The sequence below is a fragment of the Nannobrachium achirus genome (assembly GCF_963921795.1).
Source record: "Nannobrachium achirus genome assembly, chromosome: 4".
NCBI lineage: Eukaryota > Metazoa > Chordata > Actinopteri > Myctophiformes > Myctophidae > Nannobrachium > Nannobrachium achirus.
Genome location: NC_137813.1, coordinates 54,881,417 through 54,899,262, shown reverse-complemented (window position 1 = coordinate 54,899,262; position 17,846 = coordinate 54,881,417). Strand labels below are relative to the sequence as shown.

General features: G+C 43.8%; 1 protein-coding gene across 1 annotated transcript; it reads left to right on the top strand.

Moving 5' to 3' along the window:
• Positions 1–462: 462 nt before the first annotated feature.
• On the top strand, positions 463–3,588 carry LOC308283003 (eukaryotic translation initiation factor 3 subunit A-like; the record flags this gene model as incomplete). The annotated part of the gene is made up of 1 exon (XM_080723390.1): positions 463–3,588. The coding sequence occupies one exon, from the start codon at positions 463–465 to the stop codon at positions 3,586–3,588; it is 3,126 nt and encodes a 1,041-aa protein (XP_080579516.1).
• Between the last annotated feature and the right edge of the window lie 14,258 nt (positions 3,589–17,846).

Here is a 17,846-nt window from a genome sequence, read left to right as displayed (position 1 = left end):
GCATCTTCCACACAATTTTTGGAGCTTTCCCGTGGGTTTGACATAATGGCATTGTCTCAAAGTCGTAAATTAAACGTTATCGCCGCATTCCAATGCTAGTATTAATCCCACGTTGGTTTGTTTACAAAAGAGAGTACTGCTGCGGCTCGCGGTAACGCCCATTTCGTGACGTCGGTGAAAGCACTTAATATGGGCATAAAAGGGACACAGGCAAACAGATGGTCAAAATAGGTCCTATGTATAATGGGGTTTGCATTAAAGGGTGGGGCATTCATTACCTATTTACATGATGTCAGTTGGGCATTGTTACCATGGCAACGCTATGTTTTGTGTACTTTTTTTCCTAATATGGGAGAAATAAGTGTTATGAAGCGTGATGTCACTGTGACATCATCACGTGTGACCCACGGTGGGAACCATATAAAGGAGCCCTGAAACGCCGCATCTACACAAGAAAGCAGAATGCCGACAGATTTTCGAGATCTAGAGAATGCTCTCAAACGAGCAAACGAGTACCTGGAGGTGGGCAGGAAGAGGCACGCTTTGGATGTTCTTTACACTGTTATAAAGAGCAAGAAGCATAGGACAACATGGAAGAAGGACCACGAGCGCATTATGCTGAAGTACCTGGAGCTCTGTGTGGATCTGTGGCAAAGCCACCTGGCCAAAGAGGGGCTCTACCAGTACAAGACCATTTGCCAACAGGTGAACGTCAAATCCCTTGAGGATGTGATCAGGGCTTACCTGGCGATGGCTGAGGCGAAGGCAGAGGCTGCCAAAGAAAAGTCTCAGCAGATGGTCCTGGATATAGATGATCTGGATAACATCCAGACACCAGAGAGTGTGCTCCTGAGTGCTGTGAGTGGAGAGGACACTCATGATCGTACTGACCACCTTCTGCTCACCCCCCGGGTGAAGTTCCTATGGGAGGCCTACCGCCATTGCCTGGACTTGCTGGGCAACAGCTGCAAGGTGGAGCGCCTTTACCATGACATTGCCCTGCTGGCTTTCAAGTTCTGCCTTCAGTACACCCGCAAGAATGAGTTCCGAAAGCTCTGTGACAACTTGCGCACGCATCTGAGTCTGATCCAGCGCCACCATGCTCTCAAACTGGACAACTTAGATACCCAGTCTATGCTCTTGGAGACACGACTGGTGAAGCTAGACACTGCCATAAGCATGGAGCTCTGGCAAGAAGCCTTCAAGTCTGCTGAGGACATCCACAACTTATTTTCCCTCTTCAAGAAGCCTCCCAAACCCAAACTGATGGCCAACTACTACAACAAGCTGTCTACTGTGTTCTGGAAGTGTGGGAATAATCTCTTCCATGCTTGCACCCTCCACCGACTCTACCATCTCTCTGTGGAGATGGGCAAGAACCTCAACCAGGAGGAGATGCAGAGGATGTCCACCAGGGTGCTTCTGGCCACACTTTCCATCCCCATAACCCCTGAGCGCACAGACATTGCTCGTTTCCTGGATATGGATGGCGTTATTGCGGAGAAACACCACAGACTGGCCAACCTTTTAGGGTTCCTGCAGTCCCCACCAACACGCCAGAGCCTCATCAATGACATGCTGAGTTTAAACATGCAGCAGTACGTTGTACTGGAAGTGAAGGAACTTTACAGCTGGCTGGAGGTAGACTTCCACCCACTTAACCTGAGTGGGAGAGTGACCACGGTGTTAAACTGGGTTAGAGACCAAGCAGAGAAGGAGACTGACCTCCAGCAGTATGTCCCTCACCTGCAGAGTAACACTGTCATTCGGCTCTTGCAACAGGTTGCTCAGATCTATCAGAGCATTGAGTTCAACCATCTGGCCTCCATGGTTCCATTCATGAATGCCTTCCAGCTGGAGCGCTCCATTGTGGATGCTGCCCGACACTGTGATTTGCAGGTTAAAATTGACCATGCCTCTCGTACCTTGAGTTTTGGTTCGTGCCTGAACCACTCAACCAAAGAGGACTCCCCAATTGGTCCGTTCTTGCAGAACATGCCCTCAGAGCAGATGAGGAACCAGCTGATGGTCATCGACTCTTCTCTGGCTATTGCCATCCAAATCATCAAGCCTGACTCCATCCTGCAAGAGTGCCAGTTGCAGGGGCAGCAAGCCATCGCTGCCTACCTGAAGAACAGCCACAAGGAGCACCAGCGCATCCTGGCCCGCAGACAGACCATTGAGGAGCGTAAGGAGCATCTGGATAGCCTGACCATCCAGCGAGGGAAGGAGAAACAGGAGCAACACGATGCCAAGATGCAGAAAGTCCGTAAGGCAGAGGAGGAGTACCTGCGCCAGGAGGCCAAGGTACGCGAGATGGAGCGCATTACTCAGGAGCATGACATGATAAAGAAAAAGACGGTGCGCGAGCAGCTGGAGCAGATAAAGAAGACCGAACTGGGAGCCAGAGCCCTCAAAGATATTGATTTTGAGGACATTAAGGAGCTGGACACAAACTTCATCATGACCAAACAGGTGGAGCAGTTGGAGAAGGACAAGAAGAAACTTCAAGACCGTCTAAAGAACCAAGAGAAGAAGATTGACTATTTTGAGCGAGCAAAAAGAATAGAGGAGATTCCCCTCATCAAAAAGACTTATGAGGAGCAGCGCGTCAAGGACATGGAGCTGTGGGAGCTTCAGAAGGAAGAGAGGATCCGCGAAATGAAAGTGGAGCATGAGAAAGCCTTGGAGCAAAAGAAGCTCATGTCCAGGATGATGGAGGAAAAAGAAAACTTTGTGTCCAAAATAACAGCATCCCGCAGCTTAATTTATGAGGGAAAGCTGAAGGCATTCAACGAACGCTTGATGGAGGAGAGGAAGAAGCGTCTGGAGGAAAAGAAGAGGCAACGCAAAGAGGACAGGAGGAATGCCTTCTACCAGCAAAAATCGGAAGAGGCCGAGCGTATCCGCAAGGAACAACTCAGGGAAGAGCTTGTGGAACGGGAGCGCATTGAGCAGGAGCGGCGCGAGGAGGAGGCAAGGAAGGAAGAAGAGAAACAGCGTAAGTTGAAGGAGCAGGAGCGCATACAGCGTGCCCGTCAGCAGGAGATTGAGGACCGTGAACGCCTGTGCGAAGAGGAGATGAGGGCTCCCTTAGGGGTGACGGGTCAGACATGGAGACAGGAGGGCCGTAAGGACGACAAAGAAGAGAGAGAGCCGGCCTTAAGACGAGGCACTTTGAAGAGGGACTTTGAAGAGGAGCGAGTCTCGTGGCGTGGAGGTGAGGAAGAGCACCCCAGGCGCACCTTCAGTGATAACCAAGGCTCCCGACGCAGGTTTGACAAAATGCCCCGTAGAGGCATAGACATCTCCAGGGGCCTTAGACACAGCGGGGTTGATGATAGACCTGGTGGTTGGCGTGACAGAGACAAGGCTAAAGAGGACAGTTGGGGCCAGCTCTGCTTCCGTGGTGAGGACGAGGGAGAGGACAGACCCAGCGGAAGCTTCAGAGAGCATCGCCCGCAGAGAGAGGAGGGCAGTTTCTGGAGGAGAGGTGGCACAGACGACACCAACCAGCCAGCCAGCTGGAGACACTCGCGCCGTGAAGACCCTGCCCGTGAGATCACCGTCAGTAAGACTGCCAGTTAGCTGCAATGGATTGCTGAGCAATCGGTCTCCTACAGTTGTCCAGACAGTTAATAATAATAAAAATGTCTTACTGTATTTTGTTGTACGCTGTGTTTTGTTCCTTGGTTTGTATTGTTTTATGTACAGTACCCCTGTATGTCCTGCCTGTATTTTAAAATGGGGAAAATTCTATACGAATAATATTAAGTTAAAAAAAAAATTAAATAATAATAATCACACCCAGTGTGGGGTGAGCAGTGCTATTAATGAGTTAATTTCATTAAGTGTCCCACAAAGCTTGGCCAATGTGACCCTTGGCGACCCTTTTCTCAGGACAAACGGACAAAGCCAGATGTAGGTGCGGTTAGCTCCTTACAGGAGGCACCACTCAATAAGGACTTGAATTTATATATAGCGCCTTTCAAAAACCCAAGGACGCTTAACAATACCAAAAATAAACACTATTTTCCAAAAGCCTGAACAAAAAATGTCTCTTCAGTGCAGACTTAAAGAGTCCAATGTTGGCATCTGGCGAGTCGCCATGTTGAGAGAGTTCCAGAGGGCAGGGGCTGCCACACTGAAAGCTCTATCCCCAAGTCAGAAGATCTCAGGTTGGGGATGAATCCTCAAGGAGGTCTGAAGGGGCAATAGATAGGCAGTTTTAAGGTGATGCAGATGCACTTAACCGGAAGCCAGTGGAGGCGTTTGAGGGTGGGGGTGATATGCTGCAAGGGTTTGGTACGGGTGAGCACTCTCTGGCAGCTCAGTTCTGCATAAACTGCAGTCTGTCCAGGGCTTTGTTGGGGAGCCCGAACAAGACACTGTTACAGTAATCCAGGCGGGAGGAGATAAAAGCGTGGATGAGGGTCTCAGAGTCTGAGAGTGACGGCTGAGAGTTTGGAAAAGATTTTTTTTTAACCTGTTACTGACCGACGACCTCAGGTGGATCCCCGTTCATGAAATTGCATCAGACAAATCTAGTTGATACATCTTGATCACAATTAATACCTGAGATAATCTGGACCGATTTATGTGAGTTTTGGACAAAATGCGTAGGACTAGTGGCAAAACTGTGTTTTGAAGATATTGTGGAAATTCTGGCCCAAATGACCAGTGTCTATACAGGGAGTAGTGCTATGCAATATACTTAAAAATCACACCCGTGTGAAGTGGAGCTGTGTGTGTGTGTGTGTGTGTGTGTGTGTGTGTGTGTGTGTGTGTGTGTAGATCATGTGTACCGATTTTTGTGACATTTGAAGAAAATATGTAGGAAAAGGAGCAAAAAGTGTGTTTTGGAGAAAATTCAAGATGGCGGAAAATCTATCCTGGCGCAAATGGGCGTGGCCTATATGGGGAGATGCGTCTTGACCCAAGGAATCCAGGGAAAAAAGAATTTTAATTTTCCGATCTACGGTTCAAGAGTTACGGGGCAAAACGTAAAGTGGGCCGTTATAGCGCCACCATGAGGCCGAGTGATGTAATTATTTTTCTATTCATTCTTAAAATCATTATGAATCTCCTCTCCGAGGTTTGAAACTGTAGCTCCTATGGTTTACGAGAGAAGAATACTTGAAAGTGATTTCTTGCATTGTCCCATTATAAGTCAATGGGGACAATTAAGCGTCGTTTTTTGCCGATTACGTCGGCATGGTAAGGCGGATCGGAACGAAAGGTAATAGAACACCATTCCCGGCCGAGCCGCACATTTTGATGTATATATTGCGCGAGTGGCGTAAATGGTGCGGCACTAGTTACGCGCCGAAGTCAGGCTACATACACACAGACAGACAGACACACACACACAGACCCACACAGCCATGTATAGGGAGCTGCACACAGCTCCAAAAACATCCATATACAAGTTTCTAATATTATAACAATAGGTTAACAGAAATAGATGCAAGAATAGTTTTGAGAGGGTAAAAACTGAAGTGAACCCCCAGAAAGTTTTCTGACCTCTCCCTCTCTTTCTGGGGTTCACCCCATCATTTTCTGGTCCCTATAAAAGCCAAAAATACAAAAAAGAAAAAGAAAAAAATATCCATTTTAGCAAAAAGATCCCACAGGAATACATAGCATACCACACTATGGTTGAAAACGGACTCAAATTGAATATAGTCCAGAAATTGCGTCATGTTATTTCTTGTTCTTTTCTTTTTGTGTTTTTTTCCTTTTCCTTTCTTTCTTTCTTTTATGACAGAAGGATGCAGTGTCGGACAGACACAGGAGGTCTTAAGGGAACACTATCATGCTGTTGATGTGCATTTTGGGTGATAAAACAAATGCAATGTTCACGGAATCCTCATAGTGTTCTCAAGCTAGTACGGGTTTAGATGAAACCAGGAAGGATTGTAGTTTTCACATAAGAGGATTTCAAAATCAAAATCTTTATGTACTATCTATACTATAATTTTGCGGGTCAGTCAGTAGGAGGTCAGTCACTCAGTCAGTCAGTAAATGCTTTTCCACAACAAACCACCCACCGACAGGGGGTGGTGACGTGCGGACTGAAGTCTAACACACACCAATCTCACAGTTAGGAATGTTGCAGTCTCTCTCTCTCTCTCTCTCTGTCTCTCTCTCATATATGTGGTTTGCCTGCATGCACGGGTCACTAATGCACCGGGTGCATTTGATGTGTGTCTTATCTTCCGACGGGTATGGCGCATACATCCCCATACTTCTATTCACCTAATTTAGCTGTTAAATTATTTGTATCCATCAAAAAATATACACTCCTCCATGGGTTGCTCCTTACATTATGATGCTCCCACATTTTCTCACACACGCACCAGTTACAGTTAATTTCTCCATAACCCACACTCTGCACATATATTGGAGCACATATCTTCAAACGGGTAAGGTCTAGTGTATTAGATAAAACATGAAGCACTGTGTGAGTCTGTGAGTTTGGCAAACTGATAACAGCTGCTCTTTGGAGAGGGTTTGGTTACTTACAGGACAAATGTTTTAAGTTCATTCCCATTGTAGTGGGTATCAAAAAAGTGAAAAAATAAGATGGTGAACTTAGAAAGGATCCAAGACAGCTCTGTACAGTTTAAAGTATAAATTTAATTTATTTTAATTTATAGCAAGGGAAGAAAAAAGAAGAAAAAAAAGAATGTCACCAGAATACATCAACTACATACGGTAATAATAATAATAGGTCTTATTTTTAACGTGCTTTATATTTGACACAGATCTGTGTTACATAAAAGTCATAGAAGTCAAGACTAAATATATAAACTGTACATTGACCGACTGTACAACTAAATCACTCAGTAGAGGCAGCACAAATGTTTTCAGAGACCTTTTCTACAATATTATGAACAAAGCATCTGGTACAAACACAGTTGGATTTAAATAAATAGTGGTAATCTAAAATAATCTTTAAATAAAAATGACCTACAACCTGCAACACAAGCTAACTAGACCTCACTCTGTTGAGGTGCCAACTTGTGTCGTGCACTCATAGCCAAATATGGCCTACTTGTGTGCCAGAAGAGCATGCAAGTAGGGTGATCAGTGCTGTCTGTATGTACAGTATGTGGCTCAGCTGTCTGCGGGTATGTGGGTATGTGAGACCTTTTCTTTTGGTGGTGACGTCACAGAGAACGATGCTCCCTCATTGGCTAAAGGCCCTGCCTTTGTACTCAGTCAGCCACATACATCCCCGTACTTGGGATCTGCTGGCGCAAGTAATAAGTAACTAGACCAGGTCAACCTGGTTGTGCCAGACCCCCTGTCTGTCATCATCATTTATGACATCATGCCTTTTGTAGGCATGTCATCATCATGTCATCATCATATATACCCTTTATATAGAAAACCCGGACCGACATTTGCTTATGTAGGCCTACCCATTTCATGGGTCTGGCAATAACTGAATGAATGTAACCACTGGAAATCTGTCACATCTGCTCTTGGCAAGCAATGGGTATAAGACCAGCAAGATCTTATGCTGTCTCTGCTTTAAGCTTCATGGACAATTGGGAGGTCAATATGATGCCAATCTGGCTAACCATCCTCGAAATAAAAGGGAAAAACGGTGCCCTCTCTCTCTGTAGCATCAGAGTCTGACCTTGAGAGACTAATATGATGCAAATAATAGCACTGGGCCATGAGTCAACTCAGTAAGGGAAATGGTCCATTTAAACCTGTGTCATTGCTCTGGGCTTTTTCAACACTGAGCTGGGGTCTCTAACACTGACCTCTGCATCTATTCCCTTACTGATGCGCTCCTCAGAAGGTTTGCCATTCTCTAATGGCAGAGGCTGTTTGAAACTGACACGTTTTTCTGAACCAGATTTCAGGCTAGATTCGTCTGCGTCTTCATTGTGATGGGTTTTAGACTGCGCCTTCATTTTCGCAACGGTTTCAGAGCCGTTGTTTGTGTTTGTCTGCCCATTTTCGTCTTGAGCGTTTTTCTCTGATGCAGATTTGACCACAGTATCACTCTGATCAGTTTTGCCAGAGTGCGATGTAGATTGAGGGGTAGTTTTTCTTTGATCAGACTTGCTGGTGCTTGATGCCTGTTCTGGGGAAGTTTTTCCCTGATCTGATTTGTGGGCGTTTGATCCCGATTCAGGGGTAGTTTTTCCTTGATCAAATTTGCTGGTACCTGATGCTGATTCAGGCGTTGCTTTTCCCTGATCAGATTTTCCACTTGTGACAGATGTTGCAGGCGCTTGTAGATTGTCTGCTTCCTGGTCCTTGCTCTTAGCCTCAGCATCCGGTTCTGTGGGAGTATCTTCAATCTGTCCATTTTCCTGTGTGCCATTCCCTCCCACTTCTCCTTCCCCAGCCTGTTGAGATTCCTGATTCGCAGTTGCACCGCGTACTTTGCGGGCAACCGATTTCACTGCCAACAAAAAAGCAGCCTTCTCCTTATTATAGACAGCCATCGCGCCCATCTTAACAGCCTCTTTCCATGCCGGTGCTGGGAGTGCTGCTTGGCTACCGATAATGCTACCCAATACAGCGCCTACCATGCTCATGATTAAAAAGAAACCACCGATGACCCCGCCAGAAAGAGAACTGAGATCTATAGGCCCAGCAGAAGAACCGGAGGAACTCCCTAGTATTAGAGGCATGATCAGCAATGAAGCATAACCTATCATACTTGGACCCATTCGCTCCAGGACAAATGTAACCATCTTCATGGAAACTCCAAGTGCTCCCCCTACTACGGCTCCTGCAGCTGCCCCAAGAGCCATCTTCCGCAGTAATTTTTGCAACCTCTCTATTCCCGCTGGTGACAAATCTAGTGTTGCAAGGACAGGGGGAATCGGTATAAAGAAGGGTATTGGCAATTTCTGAGCTAATGTGACCCTTCGTTCCCTCTGTCCTGTTGTGGCCATAGCCATGAGGCTGTTATCAGTGAAGTATTTCCCACCATTTTTGACTACCATGGCATCTATAAGTCTCATCAGTGTCTTTCCCTGCCCTTTCTTTTCCCAGCTCTTGCTGCTGATAAGATGCTGATTATCTCCAAGCATCTCAATGAGCTGCTTTAAATGTTGGTCATCTTTTAGCAGGTCCCTGCGATGCTTGTGACTCAACTTGTCTCCGCAAGTAAACACCAAGATGGTGTACTTTAAAGCCTCTGTCCCGAAATACTGTTGGATGCTCAGCAAACCCACAGCCGTACCGGTCTTAGGGATTTGCTCTTCATGACGCTCTTCCACCACTGACGGTGCCCTCGCCTTCTGCTCTGTTCCTTCTTCCTCGTTTTTCTTTCCTCCCTTTTCCACGTCGCTGTCATGTTCGGTCCCCTTGCTGAGCGGCTCGCTTGTCTGCGTCTGTGCTTTTTCCTCCGTCTCTTGTGTGGCCCTGCTCTCCTCTGCCTCTCCCTCGGTAACCCAGTTCACCTTGTCCGCGCCTTGTGATGATGTTTGTTGGTAAGAATGCAGGTCCATCACAAAGACAAAGGCGTGGGGGCCAGGGTAGCTCTCTGCCAGCCACCTTGACAGCTCACGGTTGTACCTCTCCTGATCAGTTTGTCCAGGGTCCCTCAGCCCTTGTGTGTCCACCACAGTGACTCTCCTGCCGTCCACCTTCTGTGTCTTCTTCAAGAGTGAGTCCAGGCCCTCGTCAACGGCAGTTGAAGAAGGTGGTCGCACAGGGAAAAGCTTCTTTCCCAAGACGGCATTCCCAACAGTGCTCTTCCCTGACGCAGGGCAGCCCAGGAGAAGGATCCTACGGTCTCTGGATGCTAGAAAGATTAGTTTGATTTATTTGAAACTCATCATTTGTCCCCACACCGCTGTTAAATTGTTAGAATTGTTATTACAGTATTGACTAAAATCATATTGATTCATATTCTTGTGTATCATATGAATTGGATATCTGAATATCTACAGTATACAGACAATATACTACTATACACTTGCCTCTTCTCTCCTCTTTTCTTGCTTTTCTGCTTAAGTCTGCTGTTAAGACAAATTGCATACAATTTAAACACATTAAAGTTCAGTATTAAAGTCTATTTGTGTTAATAGATTGGATAACCTACTTGGTTCCTTAGGTGTTGCTTGTGGGGAGGACTGTGGCTCTGTAGGAGAACAACAACCAAGTGTGAAACATTTTTATTCTACTTATCCTAAAACAACATTATAATAATGAATTGCATTTTTATAGCGCTTTTCCAAGTGCTCAAATCACTTTACAATGGTTCATTCATTGGGAGGTGAAGCGGCGAACAGTTGACGCCAGCGTCCTCACTTGCCACATTCACACACCAATGGTGACAAGCTGACACCGACGACTCATTGGAGGCAATGTGGGGTTCAGTGTTGCCCAAGGACACTTCGACATGTGGACAGGAGGAGCCGGGATTTGAACCGCCGACCCATGGATCATTGGCCAATCACTCTACCATTTTCAACTTGGTGTCCCTATTTTGGGCATGTCACCTTTAGGTGAGAATTCTCAAAATTATTATAAAATTGTGAAAATAGCAAGCGCATGACACCACGCATGACAATGTCACTATTCTTGCTATCTCTGCCATTGCCATTGTGTGACAACATTCAAAATAGGACTTATGTGGTTCATGATTTAAAGAGTAAAGTTGAAACGAATGTTGAATCACAATATATGAAAATGTGTTTCTTGGAGTAGACCCCTAAATGTGTTTGTGCCAGGACCCCCAAAAGAGATTTGTATTGTTAAAAAAGGTAGCACAAATGTCACTTTCTCCTCATCTTTGTTGTCAAAAGAAGAAAAAAAAATCACACCCGTGTGAACTGAGCGGTGGTCGTGGAGGCTGTGCAACAGCACTACTGGGTGGGTGCAGCGGGGTTAGTGTGCTTTACAATGCTGTAGTTTCTTCACACACTCTAATTTATTTGACCCTAAAACATTCAGTTTGTTAATAATAATAATAATACTTGACCACACATGCTGACCCACCCTTCCCCCCTGTGTGTGTGTGTGTGTGTGTGTGTGTGTGTGTGTGTGTGTGTGTGTGTGTGTGTGTGTGTGCGTGTGCGTGTGTGTGTGTGTGTGTATGTGTTTGTGTGTGTGAGAACAGCGCCCCTCCCGGCCGGACACACACACGGCCACGTATAGGAGACGGTGTGACCACCGCTCAAAAACAATAAAAAAAACAGTGGTTAAGTGGTTACGTTATGAGTAAAAAAAATCAAACCTCGTTTGAAGTGGAGCGTGTGTGTGTGAGCTTGCAGATCAGCTATTTTCGCCGTGCAACACACATGACAAAGTAGTCAGGCTTTACTTGCGAGAGGAGGAGATTCACAGTGCAGCTGCAGACAGCACCGCATAATCAACGTTCACGAGGAGCTGCTTGAAGTGCGTACTATTGGAGCATGTGAATGAAAAGAGAGACGAGAGGACAGACGACCGCACGGAGGCGCGGACCGCCGCATGAACGGCCGCCGAACGCCGCCGAACGCCGTTCACGGCCACGGGCGTCAGAATGATCGTGTTCGACAATTCGTTCATCAAGCGAAAACAAAGGACGTTCAGTTCACGTTCGCCCTTCACTGAGTGTGTCTGTGTGGAGCTGCTGCTGCTGCTCTATATCTCTTGACTGAGTGTGTGTGTGTGTGTGTGTGTGTGTGTGTGTGTGTGTGTGTGTGTGCGTGTGTGCGTGCGTGCGTGCGTGTGTGCGTGCGTGCACGAGAGAGAGAGAGAGGGAGTGTGTTGTCTGCCTGCCCTGCTCAATAGCGCCCCTCCTTTAACGTGTGTGTGTGTGTGGTCTGTGTGTGTGGTCAGGAGAGGTATGGCAGGCGACAGACATACACGGCCGGCCAGCCAGCCAGCCAGCCAGCCAGTAACATCTTGAAAGCGAATCACAGGAGCGGCGGGACCACCGCTCAAAAAAACAGCACAGGCCCCTTTGAGCCAGCCTCATAAACCAGACTCTCTACTCCTTGAATTCGAATCAGAAGGCAGGAGGAGTCTAGTTTACTAGGCTACCTTTGAGTAGGGCTGTTAGTAGTTTAGTCAAATGGTGCTCCCCTCGGGCCACTTGTCCACTTGCACACAAGATATAAAAACAATTCTGAGGGTAGATTGCTCTCACCTCAAAGGATGAACCCTTGGCATTTGTATGCTGATCCCATGATCGTTCTCCTTGCACCACCCTCGTGCCAAAATGTCATTTTGCACACAATACGTCTCATATACAAACACAAACCTGCTCATCAGGAGCAAGTAGGGGTTCAGTATCTTGCTCAAGGACACTTCAACACTAACTCTAGGGGAGCCCGGGATCGAACTGGAAACCTTCTGGTTCCTGAGCCACTGGTGCCCCTGGCAGAGAAGAACACTTGCCTTGTTTCTTGCGTTTTGTCATGAAAACTGAATAAATCCCTTCAGCTTGCTCAGAGAAAGATGGTAAAGGATGAAGACATTGATGTGGGAAATAATACAAATACATGCAATCACCTGAGGCCTGTGATATTTCCTCCACCTCTGCTTGTGTGGGTTTCGGGGGGCCATGCTTCAACACATGTTGATTATATTCTGTAGGAAAACAAAGTATCACACCGAGACAGATGTGTGAATACATTAATTATTCAAAGCCTCGTATAGCCTTTAACATTTCATACATTCAAATGCATTCAAATACATTAAAAAAACATGAGACACAAGGAATTTTATGAAAGTGTTCTTGACGTCACAGTGACCTTGACCTTTGCATGTTCTCCCTGTGTCTCCTAGGGTTGATACCCTCACAAAAACATGCACGTAATCCTGGTCTCAATAATGCCTCCCCCTGGCCAGCCGGGGCGCCTGATGGGGGGAAAGGAACTGGTTGGAATAACGTGTTCCTTCCACGTGCTACGTCCAAACCAGGGAAATCTCCACTGTCAGGTGAAAAGAAGCAACTTGGACTTCTCATGCATAGAAGGAAGCATGAGGTCAGTCCATTGTCTCCCCAGGCGCGGCAGAGGGAGAGCAGAGCCCAATTAGCACTGGGTGAAAAAATGGGTTACAAAATTATGGAATAAAAAAAAAAAGTGACCTTGACCTTTGACCATTGCCAGACGGGCAGACTGACGGACATATGGACATCACGTATGGCTGGACAGACGGAGGGACAACCCAGAAACATACCTGCGGCCACAGGCTCACAGCTGTCATTGGTGGAGGCATGAAAATGAACAGCACAGTCATATATATTGACAGTAAAACACCCAGGGAAAGGCAAGGAGTAAATAAATCGGGCATGCAACCCTCAAAGATTGTCCTGTTTAACTGTCCTCTTGCAGTTGCAGTATTTCATTAGTAGGTTGTGGCATTCAGATGGAATTTGAGAACATACAATAGGCTAATTCTGTGGTTGACATTGTTTTTCAATCAGCCCTTATTCCAGTAATTTTCTTTCAGAACGGAAAAGCCCTCAGGCTACTGTAATTCAGGCACACTTGCATCTACACTATGTAAACCTGGAATCATCTTTAACGTAGTGCCTTTGTTTGAGAATGTGTGTATGTCTAAGAAACATGTCATCTCTCTGAAAAGATGCCCAAAGGCATTATAAATCATTTTCATGAAGGATTGAAAAGTGTTCAAATGTTTCAGCCTGTGGCCATCATCAGAGTACATACAGTACACTGAGGTAAGGCTGTATGTACTGTCTGTACACTTTTCAACCTCTCATAAAAACAATTTAAAAACTCTGTGTCTATTGTGTCTTTAACAAGTTACTAAATTGCAGCAACTGCATGGCAGCACAAGATATGAGGAATACAACAATGCTTTTATCTATACAAAATATGCTACTTCATACTTTGGGTATGAACATTCTGTTGTACCTTCCAGAAAGCAGCTCATGAAATGTATTAAGGGGAAAAATAAATAAAGACAGAAAGAAATAAACAAAAAGAAAAACATTTCAGCAAGACAATTTACACATTGACTTAAAGGGATATTTCACTTTAAAATAATCAAACCTCGGTTCGAAGTGAAGCGGTGAATTTTTATTCTATGTATTCTAGAGCTATGAAATCTGTGTTCTAGATCTATACATTCTGTGTTCTAGATCTATACTTTCTGTGTGCTTTAGTTCTATATTTTTATGAATTCTGAATGAATGAATGATTTTGTCTGGAGGGCCATATTGTCATGTGAAGCTTGACCAATCCTCAATTCTGCATGCACGGGACATGTACGGGACAGAAAAAGCCACTCCTTGGGAATCTATGGGAATCCTCAAAAAGTCAAGTACGGGACAGACAAAGCCACTCCTATGGAGTTTTGACATTTTATCGTCTAATCAGGCTTTTGAGAACACCCACCCAGTTACATCATTCAGTATTTACATTTAGATATTTGATATTCATTTTATCAAGTCAAGTCACATTTATTTATATAGCACATTTCATACGACAAGCGCAGACTCAATGTGCTTAAAAGAAAATGCCAATAAAGACTAAAAATAAAAACGAATAAAAACAGATATAATAATGACACAAAGTGAACACAATTACATATGATTAAATAACAGTTTATACAATACATTCCAAACCTATAAGCTTGTGAGAATAGGTGGGTCTTTAGTTTGCTTTTAACAGAAAACACTTTAGATCAGCTGGTATAGAATTCCACAGAGCTGGGCCATAGTGACTGAAAGCACCACAACCAAATTTAGAATGTATCCAGTGTTCAGTGAGGAGACCTTTTGTCAGACACGCCACCTTCCTATACAAAACCATTGTACGCCCTCCTAATACGTGAGCTGGCCGTGTTCTTTTGATAATATCTTTCATTTATTTGTATTCATTTTTTATTGTATTTAATTCTTCTCATTTCCCCAAAAGAATATAAAAAATAAATGAAAAAAGTTATCAAAAGAACATGGCCAGCTCGCGATAAAATGACCAAAGTTTTTAAGTGCTTTGTATTTGCTAAATGTGACGTACCTAGTGTCTTAGCGGTCAGGGTACATATGGATAATTCCTTTTCTACTCCTAGTTGTAAAACATATTTGCTTTTCATTAAAAAGCAAAAAAAAACTAAACCCTTAACACAGGTCTAGTGTGATAATAGCCACTTCCATATAGGCAAAACTCTCCAGCCCGAAATAAATATAAAACATGTCCATGGTTTTAGCATTTCCATATTCATGAAATTGATGACTGTTCATATAGTAGATTTATGTAATATTTTAATAAACATAAATTATTTTCACATGGGCTCTGTGCCTTATAGCCATTAAATGCACATGCCATGTTCCTGACACTGCGTTTTATAATGTTTGATCAAATTAATTTAAAGAGTTAAAATAATGCTATGTAGGATTTGACAAGGTTGTAGTACAGAAGATGTGGAAACAGATTCATACCTGGAGGGATCGGTTGTCGTGCTGGCCCACTAATAGTCCCTGACACAGTTTGGATTGGTTGTCTTGCCAGCCCAATAATAGTTCCTGACACCGTTTTTCGATGAGATGGAACAGGCACTGTGAAACATCAAATTGAATTGACATTGGGTTGACTGAAGTCATTGGTAATTAAAATGCAATATGTACAGTAGCTACTGTAGGCCTATGTAAGAGATCAGAGACAGAGTATGTAAAGAGCTTTAGATCAACAAAGAGATTCTTGGCTGTAATGACCATGGCCAGTCTCTTTATTTCTCTTTACACCCTTGTATGTATGAATAACAATAATAATAACAATAACAATACATCTACTATAATAATATGATAAAAGTGGGAAAAAATATGAATTGATTATGGTCGAAAACACAAGGGAAATATGCAACCACCTGAGGGTTCTTCATATTTCCTTGCTTTTGTGGGTTGCAGTGGGACAGGCTGCAACACATTCTGTTGATTATTTGCTGTAAGAAAGTCGCAACAAGACAGATGTGTCAATAAATTCATTAGTCAACCCTTTTCATACATCAAAATGCAATCCAATCCAAAACAACAAAAGAAAAAGTGTCTATCCAGACTCGAATATGTAGTAGTAGTAGTAGTAATGATCATCATTATCATCATCTTAATAAATACAATCATCTAAAACGAATCAAAATTAAAATGATGCACTAAGAATGGGAAATGTTATTAACTGATTATTGGAGAACTACTAATCAAATACTATTCACTCCACCAGCCCATTATAGTACACAAAAGTGTAGGCATTTTGAAAATCTCCCCCCATTGGCATCATAACCAATGCTAATAATTCTGCAATACTTAAAGGGGAAGACCACCCATTTTCAATTTTGAAATATGTCATTGATATACCTTAAAGAAGTTGTGTGGAAATAGAAAAAAAGTTCCCCCTCTTCTGTGTTGCCTACAACTGGAGGATTGATTTTGGGGTTTGTATTGTAAAGTCCAGAATGATGACATCACACTCTGGACTTTACAATACAAACCCCAAAATCAATCTTCCAGTTGTAGGCAACACAGAAGGGGGGGAACTTTTTTTCTATTTCCACACAACTCCTCTAAGGTATATTAATGACATAATTCAATATTGAAAATGGGTGGTCTTCCCCTTTAAGTAATATTTCACTTTGCTTGTGTTGCCGAGAGATCAATGATACATATAAATGGTTCAAAAATTAAAATTCAATGTTTAAAATCTTACTAGACATAATTCCGGATGTTCCTACAGTTGAAGCATGCACTTTTATCCATATGATGCCTGTTTCTTGTTGAAACATAAGTGTAGCAGCAGCACTGTCGAGTTTCATGTTATCTCAGGCAGCCATTTGCATAAGGAATAGCCCTCCAGGATGCTAAATACATAATCTCACATTGACCCTCCTCAAATAGTTGTCAGCAGTTTAGTAAACAGAACTAAGCGCTTGAGGCTCTCTAGTTTTCCTTAGTTTTGCCTAGTTTTCTTAACTGAAAATATCTTTAAGTTATCAACAACAGTTTTCTATAAGATCATAGTGGTTTAGTTAACTTCAGCTTTTACCTCAAACTCTAGAGGTGAGAACTGGAGGTCCAAATAATAAAGCATGGTGTCCAACTATTTACAAACTGACCACCATGCAGGGTAAATTACTTCATTATTCACTGCTGACTCAGTTGTCTTGCAGAAGAAGGGTTCCGTTTTGCACTTTTTATTGTATTATTTTGTCCTTTTAGAATCCAGAAGGTAGTTTGACATGGCCCACTGGCCCAATGTGGAGTGTCAATGGACCCAGGCCCAGTTGCGCAAGAGCTCAGAGTACTACAGAGCCTCTGTGTGAAGTCACTCAATGTTAAACGTTGCCTTTTTGACACATAGCCAAAGGGCTCAGTCATTTATGTCAATAACAGAAAAACTGAAGGAATCGCCCTAAACAGTAATTTGATGTCACAAGACATTTCTTTGAGTGAAAGTGAGTGTTTATGTCATTATTGTTGTATTAGCACCTGTCACATGTTCTGACGGCTGCTGGGGGGAATACTTTAAATAAACAAGGAGAATTCATTCTAAAGTGAGTGCAGGCGCCCTTGTTCTACGTTAAATTTACAGGAGACCTCACTTCAAACTTTATTATTTAGAATGTTATGTGATTGTTGATTTATGAAGATGCATTTATATTTCTCCTTGTACTGTTTTAGCTTTAAGGACGCTAGAGAAAAACGTTGGCATTGTAGGACCTATGTATGTTTCTGCAAACATGTTTACTCTGCAAAAATATGTTTCATATCACAGTGGTTCTAAAAATCTGACTAATTCTTCCACCACTCTGACTATGTTAGATTGAGGCTGCAATTTGCTAATTTATCTTTTTTCTGACAGCCAAGCGGGTGACCTTCTCGTTATTGGACCATATCCCTAAAAATGTGATCTACC